This window comes from Hippopotamus amphibius, chromosome 1 (genome assembly GCF_030028045.1).
Source record: "Hippopotamus amphibius kiboko isolate mHipAmp2 chromosome 1, mHipAmp2.hap2, whole genome shotgun sequence".
Taxonomy (NCBI): domain Eukaryota; kingdom Metazoa; phylum Chordata; class Mammalia; order Artiodactyla; family Hippopotamidae; genus Hippopotamus; species Hippopotamus amphibius.
The window spans coordinates 73,560,803-73,575,981 of NC_080186.1; the positions used below are offsets into that span (position 1 = coordinate 73,560,803).

Below are 15,179 nucleotides of genomic sequence, written 5' to 3' on the forward strand. Positions count from 1 at the left end.
TTGCTATTCCCTTTCTAAAATGTCTCTCTTTACCTCTGTCCAGAATTCAAAATGAAATTCTCTCTCTCATTCTCTCTCTCTCTCTCTCTCTCCCACACACACACAGATATTCTTTTCTATCTTAACAGGTACCTTTAAAAATACCCTGTAATAAGGCTGAGTAAATAAAGCTGCTTTAACTGAAAATCTTTGGGTTTTCAGATCCAGAGAGAGGCCAGCTTTGCTAGCTGCTTGGGTATTATACATATTTGGCAATTTGAGAAGAACACACAGAGCTATAAGCTTAGCTAAAATAAGAGGAAGAGGACTTATTTTGAGCTGGGAGGTTCTGGGCAGCATAAAGGACCGTATCTTCATGGTGGTAAGAGCTAAGGTGCCTAAGAGAGGCCCCTTAGGGCCTGTACAGGCTACACTCTCAGGAAAGACTCATCCTTTGATGTGGATGAAAGTTAGTGTGTTAAGCAGGTAAAGCGTGAAATGGATTAAATGTACAAGAGTTTGGCATTGCCTGACATAAGTGTTTCTACCTTTTCTCCCTTCCACCCAAGGTAATTCCTTTTAAGTACTGCTTCTCCATATAGATTAAGAAGTTTTATTGCTAGCTAAAGGGATTCCAGGAATCAGTAGCAAGAGTGAAGAAGATTATTTTCAACAGGACATCCTGTTGAACAGAGTTTCCCAATCTACACACATGGGCAGCCTCCTCCACTACCAGCTAAACTTAACTTGCCAAATATTTGCTTGGTAACGTGTCCTACCTTGGAGCCCTACCCAGAACCTATCAGATCCCATACACCAGTTCTATACCCATCTCCAGCTTCTGCTTGTTTTGTTGCTAACTGTTCACACCATTACCTTCAGAAGCTCAACCACAGGCAGAGCCAGAATAACCTACAAGTTTTATTCCTCCCCTAAGCAGCAACGACTCATGGGTACGGGAGTAGGAAAGCCCAGACCCCTTGTCTAGAGATGGGGTAAACTCTGAAGTGTACTTTACACTCCAGAGTTTCCCGAAGGTTCAGACTGAGTCTAGAATTACCTAAAATCTCACCACATCATGGCTTTTTCTCCTTCTCTGTCCTACTTACCCACTCCCTTACTGTTTCTCTTGGGGACATCCTTAATAAGTCACTTGCATACAAGTCCTTGGCTCAGGGTCTGCTTCGGGGAATACTCAGCCCAAGACAGTCCTTACTTATTCCTCACTGATTCATTCATTTATACATTCAAAAAAGTGCACGGAGTGTCTAAGTGCTTTCATCCCATTCCGATGAGTTAGAGTGATATACAGTTAGGTGAAATGTAACCATGTAACCATGCATATTCACAAATATTAAATGGGACATACAGAGACTACACATTTCTAGAGCCAAAAGGAACTTAAAATATGAACATATCATCATGCCTGATAAAGTGATTTCTACCTAGTAGTTTCTTAAGTGTGCCAAAAGATTTGGCTAGTTCTTGGCCTCATAATGTTGACCACTGAGGAGAGCCAATCATGTGCTTAGAATTCTGTTTTATTCGCATTTATTGGGCTCCTGCTATGAATCAGAGAGCAAGAAACCAACACACACGTAAGTATGGGGTTGGCCAAAAAGTTCATTCAGATTTGTCTGTAAGATATTACAGAAAAACCCAAATGAATTTTTTGGCCAACCCAGTACAATATAATGAGATAATTACATCTTGAATAATGTATACAAGTCTATGGAAATATGATAGGAGGAATGATACTTTTCCAAGAAAATGAAAGATTGGTCTCGGAGGAAAAGTAGAATTGGTTCTGGACAGAAGTAAAGAGAGACATTTTAAAAAGGGAATAGCAAACTCCATAGTGATTAGGTGTGAAAGAGCATTGGCAGGTCTCTGGAAGAGTGAGTATTTTACAGTAGGAAGAGAAACCTAGTGGTCCTCTAGTGAAAGGACCCAATCTAACCAGATTGTTCTTTAACATATGAAGGGTCTTCTCATACAGGGGCACACAGGGGATTCTGAAAGTCTCAGAGAATAAATAGGAAAACGTGTTTTGTTTTTCTTTCCTACCTCAACTCTGACCACAAAATTTCTATAAAAAGTGCCACAAAATTTCTATAAAAAGTGCCATGAAATTTCTATAAAAAGTACCATGAAATTTTTTCTGTTTGCTCTGAAATAGAATTGGCCAAATTATAATTTTTTTTTGTTGCAAAGAAGACATGTCATTTTATTGTCCTTCAAATAACACAGCCTTCCTAAAATAGAAATCGTCTATTTGCTTAACACAGTCAAGAACTGGAGAACCACATCTGTCTGGACAGCTTATGTAATGTCATGCCACTTGGGATGGGCATGCTATTTAAGATGATCTAAACTACACTTTTGAGAAAAAAAGGACTCTAGGAATCTGATAAAGAAGACTGACTAAGGATACATTTAATTCAATTTCTTTTCGTTCTTTCGTGTAACAATTTCTTATAAGAATTTCATTTCATTCTGCTAGTTCTTGTAAGAGAATGACTAAGAAATGTATAAAAAGGAAATTTTTTCAGGTGTATTTTCTTTTTGTATATTTCAACTTTGTTGAAGTATGTATATTTCAATATTTTATTGCATCAAATGAATTTAAGCTATTATTTGGAGAATGCTGTTGAGGGATAGGCCTCAGGGCAAATTATACAGCATTGTTCATTCAGGCCACAAATACCTATTGACCATCACCTGTGTGCTAGGCACCGTGGTAGCTGCTGGAGACACAGTGATAAGCTAAACCAGGCATGGTTCCTGCTCTCACGAAGCTTGTAGCCTAGAGATAACAACACGTATTAAACAAATAATCACACAAATAACTACTCATTACAAACTACAATGAATTCTTTTTTTTTTTAGAATGGTTATTTTTTAAAAATCTCTTTATTGGAGTATAATTGCTTTACAATGTTGTGCCAGTTTCCGCTGTACAACAAAGTGAATCAGCTGTATTTATACATATATCTGCATATCCCCTCCCTCCCGCGACTCCTTCCCATCGTCCCTATCCCACGCCTCCAAGTCTTCACCAATCATTGCAAACTACAATGAATTCTTGAAGAGAAAATAGCGGGTATCACACAGTGGGCGATCAGCCATAGTCAATAGGGTGTTCTCTGAGGAAGTGATTTTCCGAGTTAAGACCTGAAGGACAAGTAGTGGTCAGCCAGGTGATGAGGGAACAAAAGAGCCCTCTGTGTAAGGGAAGCTTCAAGTGCAAAGGCCCTGTGGTAGGGAGGAGGATGACCCTGTTTCTGATGTTCACAGACAGCTAATGTGGCCTGAGCACATGGTAGCAAAATATTCAAAACAAAGCTGGAGTTGCAGCCAGAGGCTAGATCAAACAGATGATAAGAATGTTGGTCAGTACCCTAAGAGCAACAGGAAGTCACTGAAAACTGGAGAGTGGTAGAATTACCTACAAAGATCATTCGCAGTCAACGAGCTTTTATTTGGCATTTAACAAATGCTATGATAAATGCTCTATGGCTCCCAAAGTCACTTTAGACACGATTTCTGCTCTCAAGTAATGTCTGGTGTGGAAGTGTGGGAGGAAATTGAGTGTGGGCCAGAGTACGGAGGCAGGAATGAGAGAGTCTTGAGGAGATAATAGCTTAAATATCTTTATGTGCTTGGTCATAGCCGATGTGAGATGAAGTATGGAATGTGGTTCTGCTTTTCTTTTAAAATGTTCAGGGAAGTGTCATCTGACGAAAGGAGTCATAATCAATAATTCTGTCCACTGAAACCCTCTGTCTGTTCACAGATCAGGCACAACACAAACAACTATGCATCAAGCTCCACCTCCTTACCCCACCAGTGCTCCTCAACCTTGATGTGGAGTGACCATTTGGAAAGGTGAGATGTAGAAGCTGTCTGGATTTACAGCATAGCCCTCCCCCATCTCTCTGTTCTGACCCCAGTTCACATTGCAAAGGCAGAATATCTCTAAGAATTAAAATGCAAACTAAGCACACACATCTGATTAAGGAGGACTAGATTTCCCCAGAGGAGCAGTTGTTGTTTTTACAACTTCACTTACATTTCCTCCAATTAAGAACTTCCTGAGACTGTTGGCAGGCTGCTCTGGGAACTGACCAGCTCTCATGTAGTAAAAGAACTTGCATGTCACTTTCATAGTAAGAACAGTCTCGAGGAGTATTTAAAAATTTTTTTTTAAATTGAAGTATAGTTGATTTACAATGTCATGTTATTCTTTATATATATATATATATATATATATATATATATATATGTATGTATGTATAAAAGAATCAGTGTGCTGTAGACCTGAAATATATATACATATTTCAGATTCTTTTGTACATGTATGTATTTCAGATTCTTTCCCCTATAGATTATTACAAAATACTGAGTATAGTTCCCTGTGCTATACAGTAGGTCCTTATTGGTTATCTATTTTGTATATAGTAGTGTGTACATGTTAATCCCATCCTTTCAGGAGTATTTTAAAACTAAGTGACCCCTGTTTTAATTAGACACCAGAACTCAGCATGTTCATCATATGTTTAGCGCACTCTTACTTGCCCTTTTGATTATATCTGTTTTGTATAAAACATATATTTCAATGAATTAACATTGCAGAAAGCGGAACATAATGCCAAATGTGATGCATGTTTGGTTAGATTAAATTTCAAGCATTAGTTTCCTCTCTCAGACAATTCCTTTCAATATTCTTGTTATTGACTGTAGGGTTGATTGAACGAATGGTCTTCTGTGTATTATTCTATTGTGTGACCTTTTCTGCTTTAATGAAAGAATATAAAAAGCTTTAATTTATTTTCAATGATAGCACATGACTTTTCAAATAAGTTGAACTCTTCATTTTTAACAGAAAGTCAGCATGTTCATCTCATTTCATTCCCTGGGTATGGCTGGGTACAATAGCTCCTCTTCTCAGTATAAGTTGTTATGACAGATGTGGCCATTCAAGCAGCTCAATTTCTTTGACCATTTGTTCTCCCATGGTTGAGGCAGCTGAGAGATAATCACTTCTGTTCTTCAGGGAAAGATCTAAATGTGTTTTTCAATAAGTACTATGCAACAATGCCCAAAGGATAAGAATAAGCTTGTTGCTTCTGGAACATACCTCAAAAATCACAAGGTCAATAAAGTTTTTACTCAACTCACCTTTATGATCCTACATCCTTCCCCTAGATATCTGCCTGTAATACACATATTCCGGGCACTGTTTTATTATAAACACAGATCGCTTGGAAAACATTATTGGTTGGCTCAAGCTAATCCCATTTTTAATTTTTTAAAGTAAATTTTACCATAGTTTCCCTCATTATATAAATAAGCCAGGCTCTCTATAGAAACTTTGGAAAATAATTAAAATTAGAAAGAAAGGCAACTTACTAAACTTTATTTCCACTACTCAAGAAAAACCCACCCTCATTTTAATATATTTCTCTCTTCATTTTCCCCTGCACTTTCCTTGATTTCATTTTACGTACTTATGATAATATATACTCATTATTGTGTGCTGCTTTGTACTTCATTTAACATAAAATAAGCATTCTTCAGATTATTTACAAATTATTTTAAAGTAACTTTAATATTTATGTAATAGCTTATTAAAAGGATACACTATAGTTTACTTACTCATTATGTGTGTTCAAATTGGCACTGTGATGACGATAATTATATCTATTACTCAAAGACCGAAATACAGAATTTTAAAAAAATATTTGTGATTGTTTTTGCCAAAAGTATACTGTAAGGAATAAATAATATGTAAATTTTTAATATTCTTGAAAGATCCTTATAGTCTGACTATTTTCAGAAAGAATTATTAGAGATTTAAAATTTCTTTAGCAATGTGTGAGAATTTCTACTTTGCTTTACTCTAACCAGCACTGTATTTATGTTAAAAAACACACACCATACTTTGTTGGTTTGATAGGAGAAAAATTATATTTCATGGCTATTTTGATTGGTACTCTACCTTATATGTTTAGAATGTAGTTATATACTGATTAGGGCTTGTTTTTAAGGCAAGATTCTTTGACCATTTGATGTGTATACAATTGATATAGTTTTATAATTTGATTATTCTTCCGGATTACGATCTTGGAAACTAGAAAAATTACTCAGAAGAAAGGCATACACTTAGCATAATTAGATGATCCAGAGGCTTACATAATCCCAAATCCAAAATCTTAAATTGCTTTTATTTACAAAACACAGATGTAATTACTTCAAACAAGAATGTTTTGATGTCTAAGACATTATCTTCCTTACTTACATCTTAGTCTTCACACCATACAAAAAAAAAGTATTCCTATCCATGCTTATTATATCTTTTTCTCTTTATTCTAACAGATAATGAAAGAACGGAGTTGGACTTTTTATTGCAATTCCTGCTTTCCTGAGTTTGTGTATTTTTTCCCACCTGAGGAGGAGAATTTTATATTTTGACTTGGATTGTTTCTTCTTTTTCGTCCTTCTTAAAATTTTAATGTTTTTTTTTCTTGTCAGTAATATCCACTGAGACCAAGTTTATTACTATAATCTGTGCCTTTGAGCATTAAATTGGGTTCTTGGACTGGATTTTGAGTATACATTTAAGAAGTTGGGCAGCATTGGACAGATGGTGACGGGTGAAAAAAATGAGAAAAAGAAAACTCCATCTTTCATTAGTTTTCCCTCAACTTCAAACTCTTATGTGAATCTCAACTGATGTGGATATCTTTATATTTTATGGTAGTTTTGATTTTTACAATATGAGTTTGAAAAATCAGCACAAGTGTTTGCAAGTGGAAAGTCAGCTTATCGAGAGCAAGAATTCAATTAATCGGACATAAACTTCATGGGATAGAAAAGGATGCCAAATGAAAGCAAGAGGGTACCATGACCAAAAACACTTATGTAAAATGTGTGATTAATGTTTTGGAGCTGTTGTGTTCTTCTGGGCTAAGCTGGGAACTTAAAGTCCTTAAGTCTGTATTCTGGTTATGTGTCATTTAGCAACTCAGGAATCAGCTTAATTGTCATTTCTCTGTCTTTGAAGACTGAAAGGTATGATGCAGCTAAGGGTTCTCTTGAAATGTCATAGGAAATAATAATGAGGCTAAGTGATTAACTGTTGAGTTGGAGCGTTAAAAAAACTCCAGGCACAGACTCTGAATCACCACTATCAATTCAGCATTTCTTACAATTTCTTCTTGGGTGGCATACAAAAAACAAAATTAATAAGTGACATAGTTATCAACTATCAGGTTTTGTTACTTTTTTATGAAGTAAAAGGGTCTAGTTTGTCTGAAATAAGAAATTCTGTGGACTTTAAAAAAAATACTTTGAGTCATCTGCTCTCTCTCAGCTAATGTGCCCTTACCTGCTCATAAATTCAACCAGCATTTCTTCATCTTGTCTTTCTTTCCCCCTCCCCTTCCTCCTTCTTTTCCCTCTCTCCATTCACTTAATTCAACACATATTTATTGATTGTCCCTTCTTTAGGCACCTAAGGGCCATGCTGTCACCTACGAAGACATCTTGGAAAGAGATGATAATATGGTATCAGTAGTTTTGCAATAGGAGCCTATACTGTGACTCCATTGTCATTTCTGTCAATGAGATGAAACCAAAATGGTTGCATCATTCCTTTTGGATAGCTGAACCAGTGTGAATTAGCTGTAAACTACAATTATTTTCATTAAATATATATTGAAATTCAAGCATTATGTAACCAGCACGAAACTGATGCTGTACACAATCCCTTTATTCAGGTTTAAATTCAACAAATTTTATTTAGCAAGTAGAATTTTCAGACCATCATAGGAATATCCATGCTCCTGTTACCTCTGTCTGTATCATCCAGCTATGCGGTTATCTAGCTGTCATCTATTTACTATTTTATTTTTACAAAAGAGGATAAGGTTTACAGAGGGCTTGCCCAATGTCACTTAGTTAATGTAAGTAAGAATTCAGATCCAAGTTTAAGTTTTTTGATTCCAGGTTTACTGTTCTCCCTATAGCACAGTGGGATGTAAGACTTGTTACAATGATATTCCGTTTATAAGACAATGTGATCTAGTAAAAAAAGCATAGGTTTTGGAGTCAAACTTGGATTTAAGTATGGCTGTGCCACTCATTAGCTCTGTGAACTTGAGAAAGTTATTAATTTCATTGAGTCTCAATGAATTAATTTGTAAGCTAAAGACAATAATACTTACATGTGGGGTTATTGTGATAAGGTATGTAAAGTGAGTGTAACACAATAGGTACTCAATACATATTAACTGTGATTAATTCTTTATCTAGACTTACCTCTAACTGTATAATATGAGTTCTCAATTCATCTATAAACTGGCTTCCTGACTGTGTGGGATGAAATGTCATGGACAGAATCAACTTCAAATCCCTGGATGCTATTCTTGATTCTAATACCTCATGGTTATTTCTACCCACATAAAACCTACTCATCTCCTGCACGTGCAAATCTCACCTTGTCCTTAGGCCTTGGATAATTTAAGTACAGAAGCCCCTCCTTATCTGCAGTTTTAGCTCCCAGTGGTTAAGCACAGCCTGAAAATATTAAATGGAAAATTCCAGAAGTAAACAGTTCATAAGGGTTAAATTGCGTGCTATTCTAAATAGCGTGATGAAATTGCCTAGGGTTCTGCTTTGTTTTACCTGGGACATGAGTATCCCGTTCATCATTGTCACGAGGTAGCCTACTCAGTTATCAGGTCCACTGTTGAGGTTTTGCAGTGCTTGGGTCCAAGCACTTAATATGTTTTTTACTTCATAATGGCCCAGGGGAATTCCCTGGTGGTCCAGGGGTTAAGATTCTGAGCTTTCACTGCCCAGGGCCTGGGATTCAATCCCTGGTCAGGGAACTAAGATCCCACAAGCTGTGAGACATGCCAATAATAATAATAATAATAATAGCTCCAAAGCCCAAGAGTAGTGATGCTTGGCCATTTGGATATGCCAAAGAGAAGTTGTAAAGTGCTTCCTTTAAATGAAAGTTCTCAACTTAATAAGAAAAGAAAAAAAATCATATGCTGAGGTTGCTAAAATCTATGTAAGAAGAAATCTGTCCTTGAAATTGTGAAGAAGGAAAAAGAAATTTGTGCTAGTTTTGCTGTCACACCTCAAACCTCAAAAGTTACAGCCATGGTGCATGATCAGTGCTGAGTTAAGACAGAAAAGGCATTAAATTTGTACAATAAAATATTTAGAGAGAGAGAGCAAGAGAGACCACATTCACATAACTTTTATAACAATATAGCGTTATAATTGTTCTGTTTTATTATTGGTTATTGTTAATCTCTTTACTAATTCATAAATTAAACTTTAAAACAGGTATATATGTACAGGAAAAAACATAATATGTATAGGGTTCAGTACCATCTGCCGTTTCAGGTACTCACTAGGGTCTTGGAATGTATTCCCCAAGAATAAGGGAGGACTACTGTGTCTGTTATCTTCTTACCTCTCTCCCCAGCTCTGAAGTTATAAAGTGATCATTTTGATGATTACTGTATTGTTCCATAAATATTTTCATTATGTATGTCTTTTTCCCTTGACAAAATTCTATTTCCTAATGGACAGGACACTTTCCTTATATTATCTTCATAGGTCTCATAGCACTAGTGCAGTATTTGACACCAAGAGAAAGGCTTATTTGGTAAACTCTCAACAAAAGTAACATTTATGTACAAGATTAGCTGTTGCAAATTTAAATAAAGTGATAGAAAGCACTTTGTCTCCATGATGTTGTTCACCTTGAGAAATTTCATGTTAAACTTTCCTGATTTAAAAATCCTGCATCCAGGCAGAAATAATCACATGCAGATTAATATGATAATGTTTAGTAAAGCTCTCTATATAAAAATAATGTGATAAAATTGGAAAAATGATTATTTGATAAAGATATTTCTCACACAATTAGGAAGACCTTTGTCCAATTCATTTGAAATCTGATGTAGGGACAATATACGTCAGTATAAAATACTTTTGTTACTTCTATTTTTAACCCACAGAAATGTATACATTGCATGCTAAATTCCCCTAAGAAAATAGCCTCTGTAACATATGTTCTCAGAAGTTCTGAATAATGATTCAGCAACACACTCACTGATTTTTAATAAGTGCCCTCATCTACATTTTCTTTTTTATCCTCAATAAACAAGGGTTCTCATAATTATGTAATTGAGGACAGAACTAAATCTCAAATAAGTAAGTAAATAAAATTCTTAGGAACTCTGCTAAAAGAATGTTACATGTGGAAAATAGTGCTTGATCTGCAACTTACTGCAATTATAGTAACTACTGTAAAGCTCTATGGGATCCATATACCAAAAAGTATGATAGTAATATGCTTCATAAGTGGGCCGTATAGACCTGGTTCCTGACTACACGTAGATCTATGACTTTTGCATTGGAAGAAACAAACTCCTGCCTTCTTCCACCACCATTCTATTACAGAACCTGTGATTTCATTCAGCACCACGACTACCCAGTGTGAAACAAAATAAACAAAAAATCCAGCTGTGCTGCTCCCAAAAGAGGTTGGGACAGGTAATGTGAAGAGGCATACCAAGCCATGCCAAGATCTCAGAACCAGGGCGAGGAAAGGAAACAGGGGATATTGGGGTTAGAAGACTGAGCTTCCATCAGAAGTTATATTTATCTAAATTCTCCCAAGGAAGGAGAAGAAAGTTAAAGTCACTATCTTTTGTATGTGAATGTGTATATATATCTTATAAGGGGACTTTGGTCCATGAAATACATGAAAATGTATTGAATTGATCTACATTTTTAGTGTCTACAAGAATGACTTTTAAAAATTAAATGAATAATGAAAACCAGGTTGTAAGGAAACCATATAAGCTACTTAAGAGAACAAAAGTTTTTTCAACATCTTCAGTAGTTGGAAGCACATTTAAAAGAAGTCTATTGTTAAGATAATTGTAATTATGCAGGCACCTTAAGTATCTGAATAAAATATACCTTGCTTGATATGCTTTTAATTAATTACTATGAATACTTAAATGTGTAATGGCTGTCTTAAAAAATATTTGCACTTATGTTTTTCATTAATCCAGGCTTTTACTGAATATTTTAATTCAAAATATGTCACTTACTCCATGGATTAAAGTGTTTCTCTGTTTTATTCATGTTCTAAGGCTATTTTATTGTCATTATCTGAAATGTTTTTTTATATAAAAATAATTTCTACAGTATGCATTTTAAGAGCTTTTGTAGTTGTTTTCTTTTTTTTTTTTTTTAATACTCAACCATATCGTAAGCCACTTGTGGGCAGGACTTCTGCTTGGACTTCTGCTTTACCTACAGAGGCTTCTTTTGTACTTACAGAGCCTAGCACTGTGCTAAGCACATAGAAATTGCTCAATAAAAACTTGATGGCAAGTCTAAGTGGCCAGACTGCAATCTACATGAGTGATGCCTGAGACACTAGATATGCACAATATGGGGAAAGATGGCCTTTAGTTGACAATTGATTTTACTTTTCCTCTTTGATGTTGTGCTATTGTGGTCAGTCTCTAAATTTGAGTGGTGCCGGGAATCTTCTTTAGACTTCTTGAAGAAAACAACTGCTAATATCTGTTGAACACGGGGTGACTGCTGTTAGAAAAAGAATAAGTGAGATAAATAGAAACCTTGTCTTTTGGTAAGCCAAGTTATTTCTTACCTTGGTATAGGAGCTGAATTTTACTACACTTAGAAGTTAATGAAGGTATTGCTGAAGATATATAGCATGTGGAATAAAATGAACATAATTTGCACATATGAGGGCAGTAGAAAATTTTCCTTTATGACTTTTGAGCAAAGTATAGTGTTTTCTTTTCCAAATTAAGTATACCAGAGCCTTAGGAAATGAATAACAGTCAGTTGATTTCTTAAAGAAAGTTAGTAGTTGCTGATTATGGTTTTTATCGATTTATTTAACTTACAATTGACATCTTAAATCTTTTTAAATGCTTTGGAAATAGACAAGAAGTACTTATGCATCATTACTTAGAGAAAATAATAAAAAATAAAAGTGCAGGTATACATAAAAAACATGAGAAAGTAAGTAATAAGCATGAAAATACTATGACACAGGAAGGGCAGAAGAGATTACATGCTAAAAAACCCACAATACCATTTAAAATACGAGGTTAAACCAAACAGAGACTACCAATAGAAATGCAGGGTTAAAGCAAAGAGATGTGAATTTGTTATAATACTAGACAAAGTATGATATAGTAACATGTGCTCCATAAATACTTGCTAACTGTTGTAGTGGTGGTGGTGGGAGAGGCTCCAGCTTCTGCTGGTAAGAGTAGAAATAGATATTCAAGCAAAATTAAGCAAGTGTCATGCTAAGAGAATTGGAGGGAACAGGGAAAACGTAGTAATATATTTTTAATAAGACTTTGGAAAAAAAGGCTGAGTTAACCTTCTTTCTATATATATAACCTTCCTTTAAGTTCTGTTAGTTCTACCAGTATTTCTTAATTCTCTCTCTCCATCATCACTGCCATGTTTTAAACCTATGCCTCCATCATTTCCCATCTGAATTACCCCAGTAACCCATGTCCTGGTTCTGGTCTTGGGCCCTTTAATCATCCTTCACATCTGCTGTCAGAGTAATATTTTGTTAATCAAATGAAAATCTGTTTATGCTATTTTACTTCACAACATCTTTAATCTTTCCCTATAGCCTTAGGGATAAAGTTAAAACAACTTAACTTAGTCTACAGGGCTTTCTACGATCTAGTCTCTGCTGAGCCTCTGGTCTGCTCTTCCACATCCAGCTTGTTTCCCAGCCATGCCAAACTGCCATCTAACCCTTCCATGCTTTGCTCATAATGTTCCTTCTCTGCTAGATACTCCCTCTGCTCTTCTCTACATGAGTAACGCTAACTCATCTTTTATGAGTTTCAACTCAAATTGATAAGACATCCATCTGTGTTATAATTTGTTGGTGTATTTGACCATCTTCTTTGCTAGCCAAGGCAGGGGTGTGTTTTTTTTCATCCCTGTGTCAGGTGTATGGCATAGAACTTGTATTCAATAACTCCTTGCTGGTGAAGGAAAGAACAGAAAGAAGATGTACAACAATCAGCAATGAGACTTTGAGCAACAGCAATAATGCAAGATAATTCAAGGTCTGAACTATCTTTATATTACTTAAAGCAGGTAATTAGCCACACTTTCTGAATAACTGTCCAATTATTGACTTTCCAATCACAGAACTAGAATCACTTGAAGTTGGCAGAGATTCTGTGGAGGTAACTGACAAAACTGAGAAAGAGTGCCACAACACTACCTCGCTTGACTAGAGTTTAGTTGCAGTCTTAGAAGCTCAAGAAAAAAATAGCAAATTGAAATATTGCTTTCCAACTTGATCCTGAATTTCTTCAAAGGCAGAACACTGCAGTCTTGTAGAGACAGCCAGGCTTTGAAGTTGGACAGTTATGGCCTTGAGTCCTGACTGACACTAGCTAGTTAGGTGACTTTGAAGATTCTATATTTAATCTCAGCTTCAGTTTCCTTGTTTGTAAAAGAGTAACAAACACATTGTAGAGTTTCTGAAAAGATTAGATATGATATGTCTGAGGCCATTATTCTTAAGACAACTATACATCCCCAGAGGTAAAAGATGGTCCAAAGAAAGCCATTTACAGGATGCCTCACTATGGAGTAAGTGGCTGGAATTTGGATCTGAGAGATGAGAATTACGTGTGTACCAAAGCAGCACATGGACATAGTTGGGCCCCAAGCAATTTTACTACAAGCTCTTTGCAAATCTCCAACCACCCTTTAAACAGTTAACTTGAATTACCATCAACAAGCCACTGAACCAATGAGATTTCCTCTGCAGGTGACGGCAAGAATATTACCACCAAGAAAAAAAATGAGAAAGTGGTTTTGAAATAAAACTCCTGGAGTATAACTCGCACTAAGTACTTGTGGAACAAAAGAGGAAACAACCTGAGGCTAAAGCCTCCATTAATATTGGAAGAAGGACATGGTTATGGGATAATTAGGAGCAGAAGAGAAGTATTAGAGTTGCCAGTAAAAGCTACATCCCCCGGGCCTATTTCAGTGTGGGCTCTGGACTGCTTCATGATACCAGGGCCGGTTGGTATTAAGAAAGACTGTCTCCCAGGACATTTGTTCGTGAAGAGGTGTACGTTACTATGGTTGTCCTATAGATCTAGTATCAATAGATTAGGATTACAGAACCCAGTGATTGTGATTCTCTTAACTTCTTATACAACTACTACCATATTGCAAAACTCACCCATTGGTACCAGGTGGGAAAATGACATGCCGAAAAGGAATTCATGGAGATTTGGTGCAGTGTTTCTCAAACTTGCCTAATCATACTAATCACGCAAAGTTTATGAAAATAGAAAATAATCCCTTCCCTGGAGGTTATGAGTCAGAAAGTCTGTCATGGAACCTAAGATTTTGTATTTTTGAAATAAACTTCTCCTAGGTGATTCTTCTTAACAAGCAGATGTGGCAACACTGATGTAGTCCGGAGGTTCTCAAAGTACATCCCTAGACCAGTGCATTAGCATCACCTGGAAATTTATTAGAAATGCAAATTATTTGGCCCCATCTGACCTCCTGAATCAGAAACCCCGGAGGCGGGAGCCCAGCAATCTGTGCTTTAGAAGTCTCTGGGTGATTTTCCTACATGCTGAAGTTTGAGAACTCCATATGTCAAATTGTGGCCCAGAGAGCTGGAAGTTGGGAGTGTAGCTGCAATTTAGGAAACTCACCTGATCCAGATTCTCCTAGGACTAGGAAAGTCATGACTTCAATCCAGGTGCTGAATGCTGCTTTTCCCTTGACATCAGTCCTCCTTTTCTATTTTCTAAAGAGTAGTTTGATTTTGTGGATTCCTTTTGGTTTCCCAAATGATTAGTGTCGTGCTCCTCTCTCTCTCCTGATCACAAATATTTTTTTTTTTTTGAAATTTTTTTTTTATAAACTTATTTATTTATTTATTTATTTTTGGCTGCATTGGGTCTTCGTTGCTGCACACAAGCTTTCTCTAGTTGTGGCAAGTGGAGGCTACTCTTCGTTGCAGTGCTCAGGCTTCTTATTGTGGTGGCTTCTTTGTTGAGGAGCACCGGTTCTAGGCTCGTGGGCTTCAGTAGTTGTGGCACATGGGC

The 15,179-nt window shown here is 36.2% G+C and overlaps 1 protein-coding gene across 3 annotated transcripts in view; it reads left to right on the forward strand.

Annotated features, from left to right (window-relative positions):
- The window catches only part of PTGER3 (prostaglandin E receptor 3), a 192,690-nt gene that overhangs the window by 78,812 nt on the left and 98,699 nt on the right, over nt 1-15,179 (forward strand). Inside the window, exons 3-4 of one of the 3 annotated variants that reach the window (XM_057716289.1) lie at nt 3,776-3,867; nt 6,358-11,155. The exons of 1 other annotated variant lie outside the window; for it this stretch is intronic. In XM_057716289.1, the coding sequence (XP_057572272.1) occupies nt 3,776-3,867; nt 6,358-6,361 (96 nt within the window). In that variant the 3' untranslated portion in view covers nt 6,362-11,155. Of the gene's footprint in view, nt 1-3,775; nt 3,868-6,357; nt 11,156-15,179 lie in introns of those variants that run through there. One more of the 3 variants, XM_057716296.1, reaches the window with a different exon arrangement.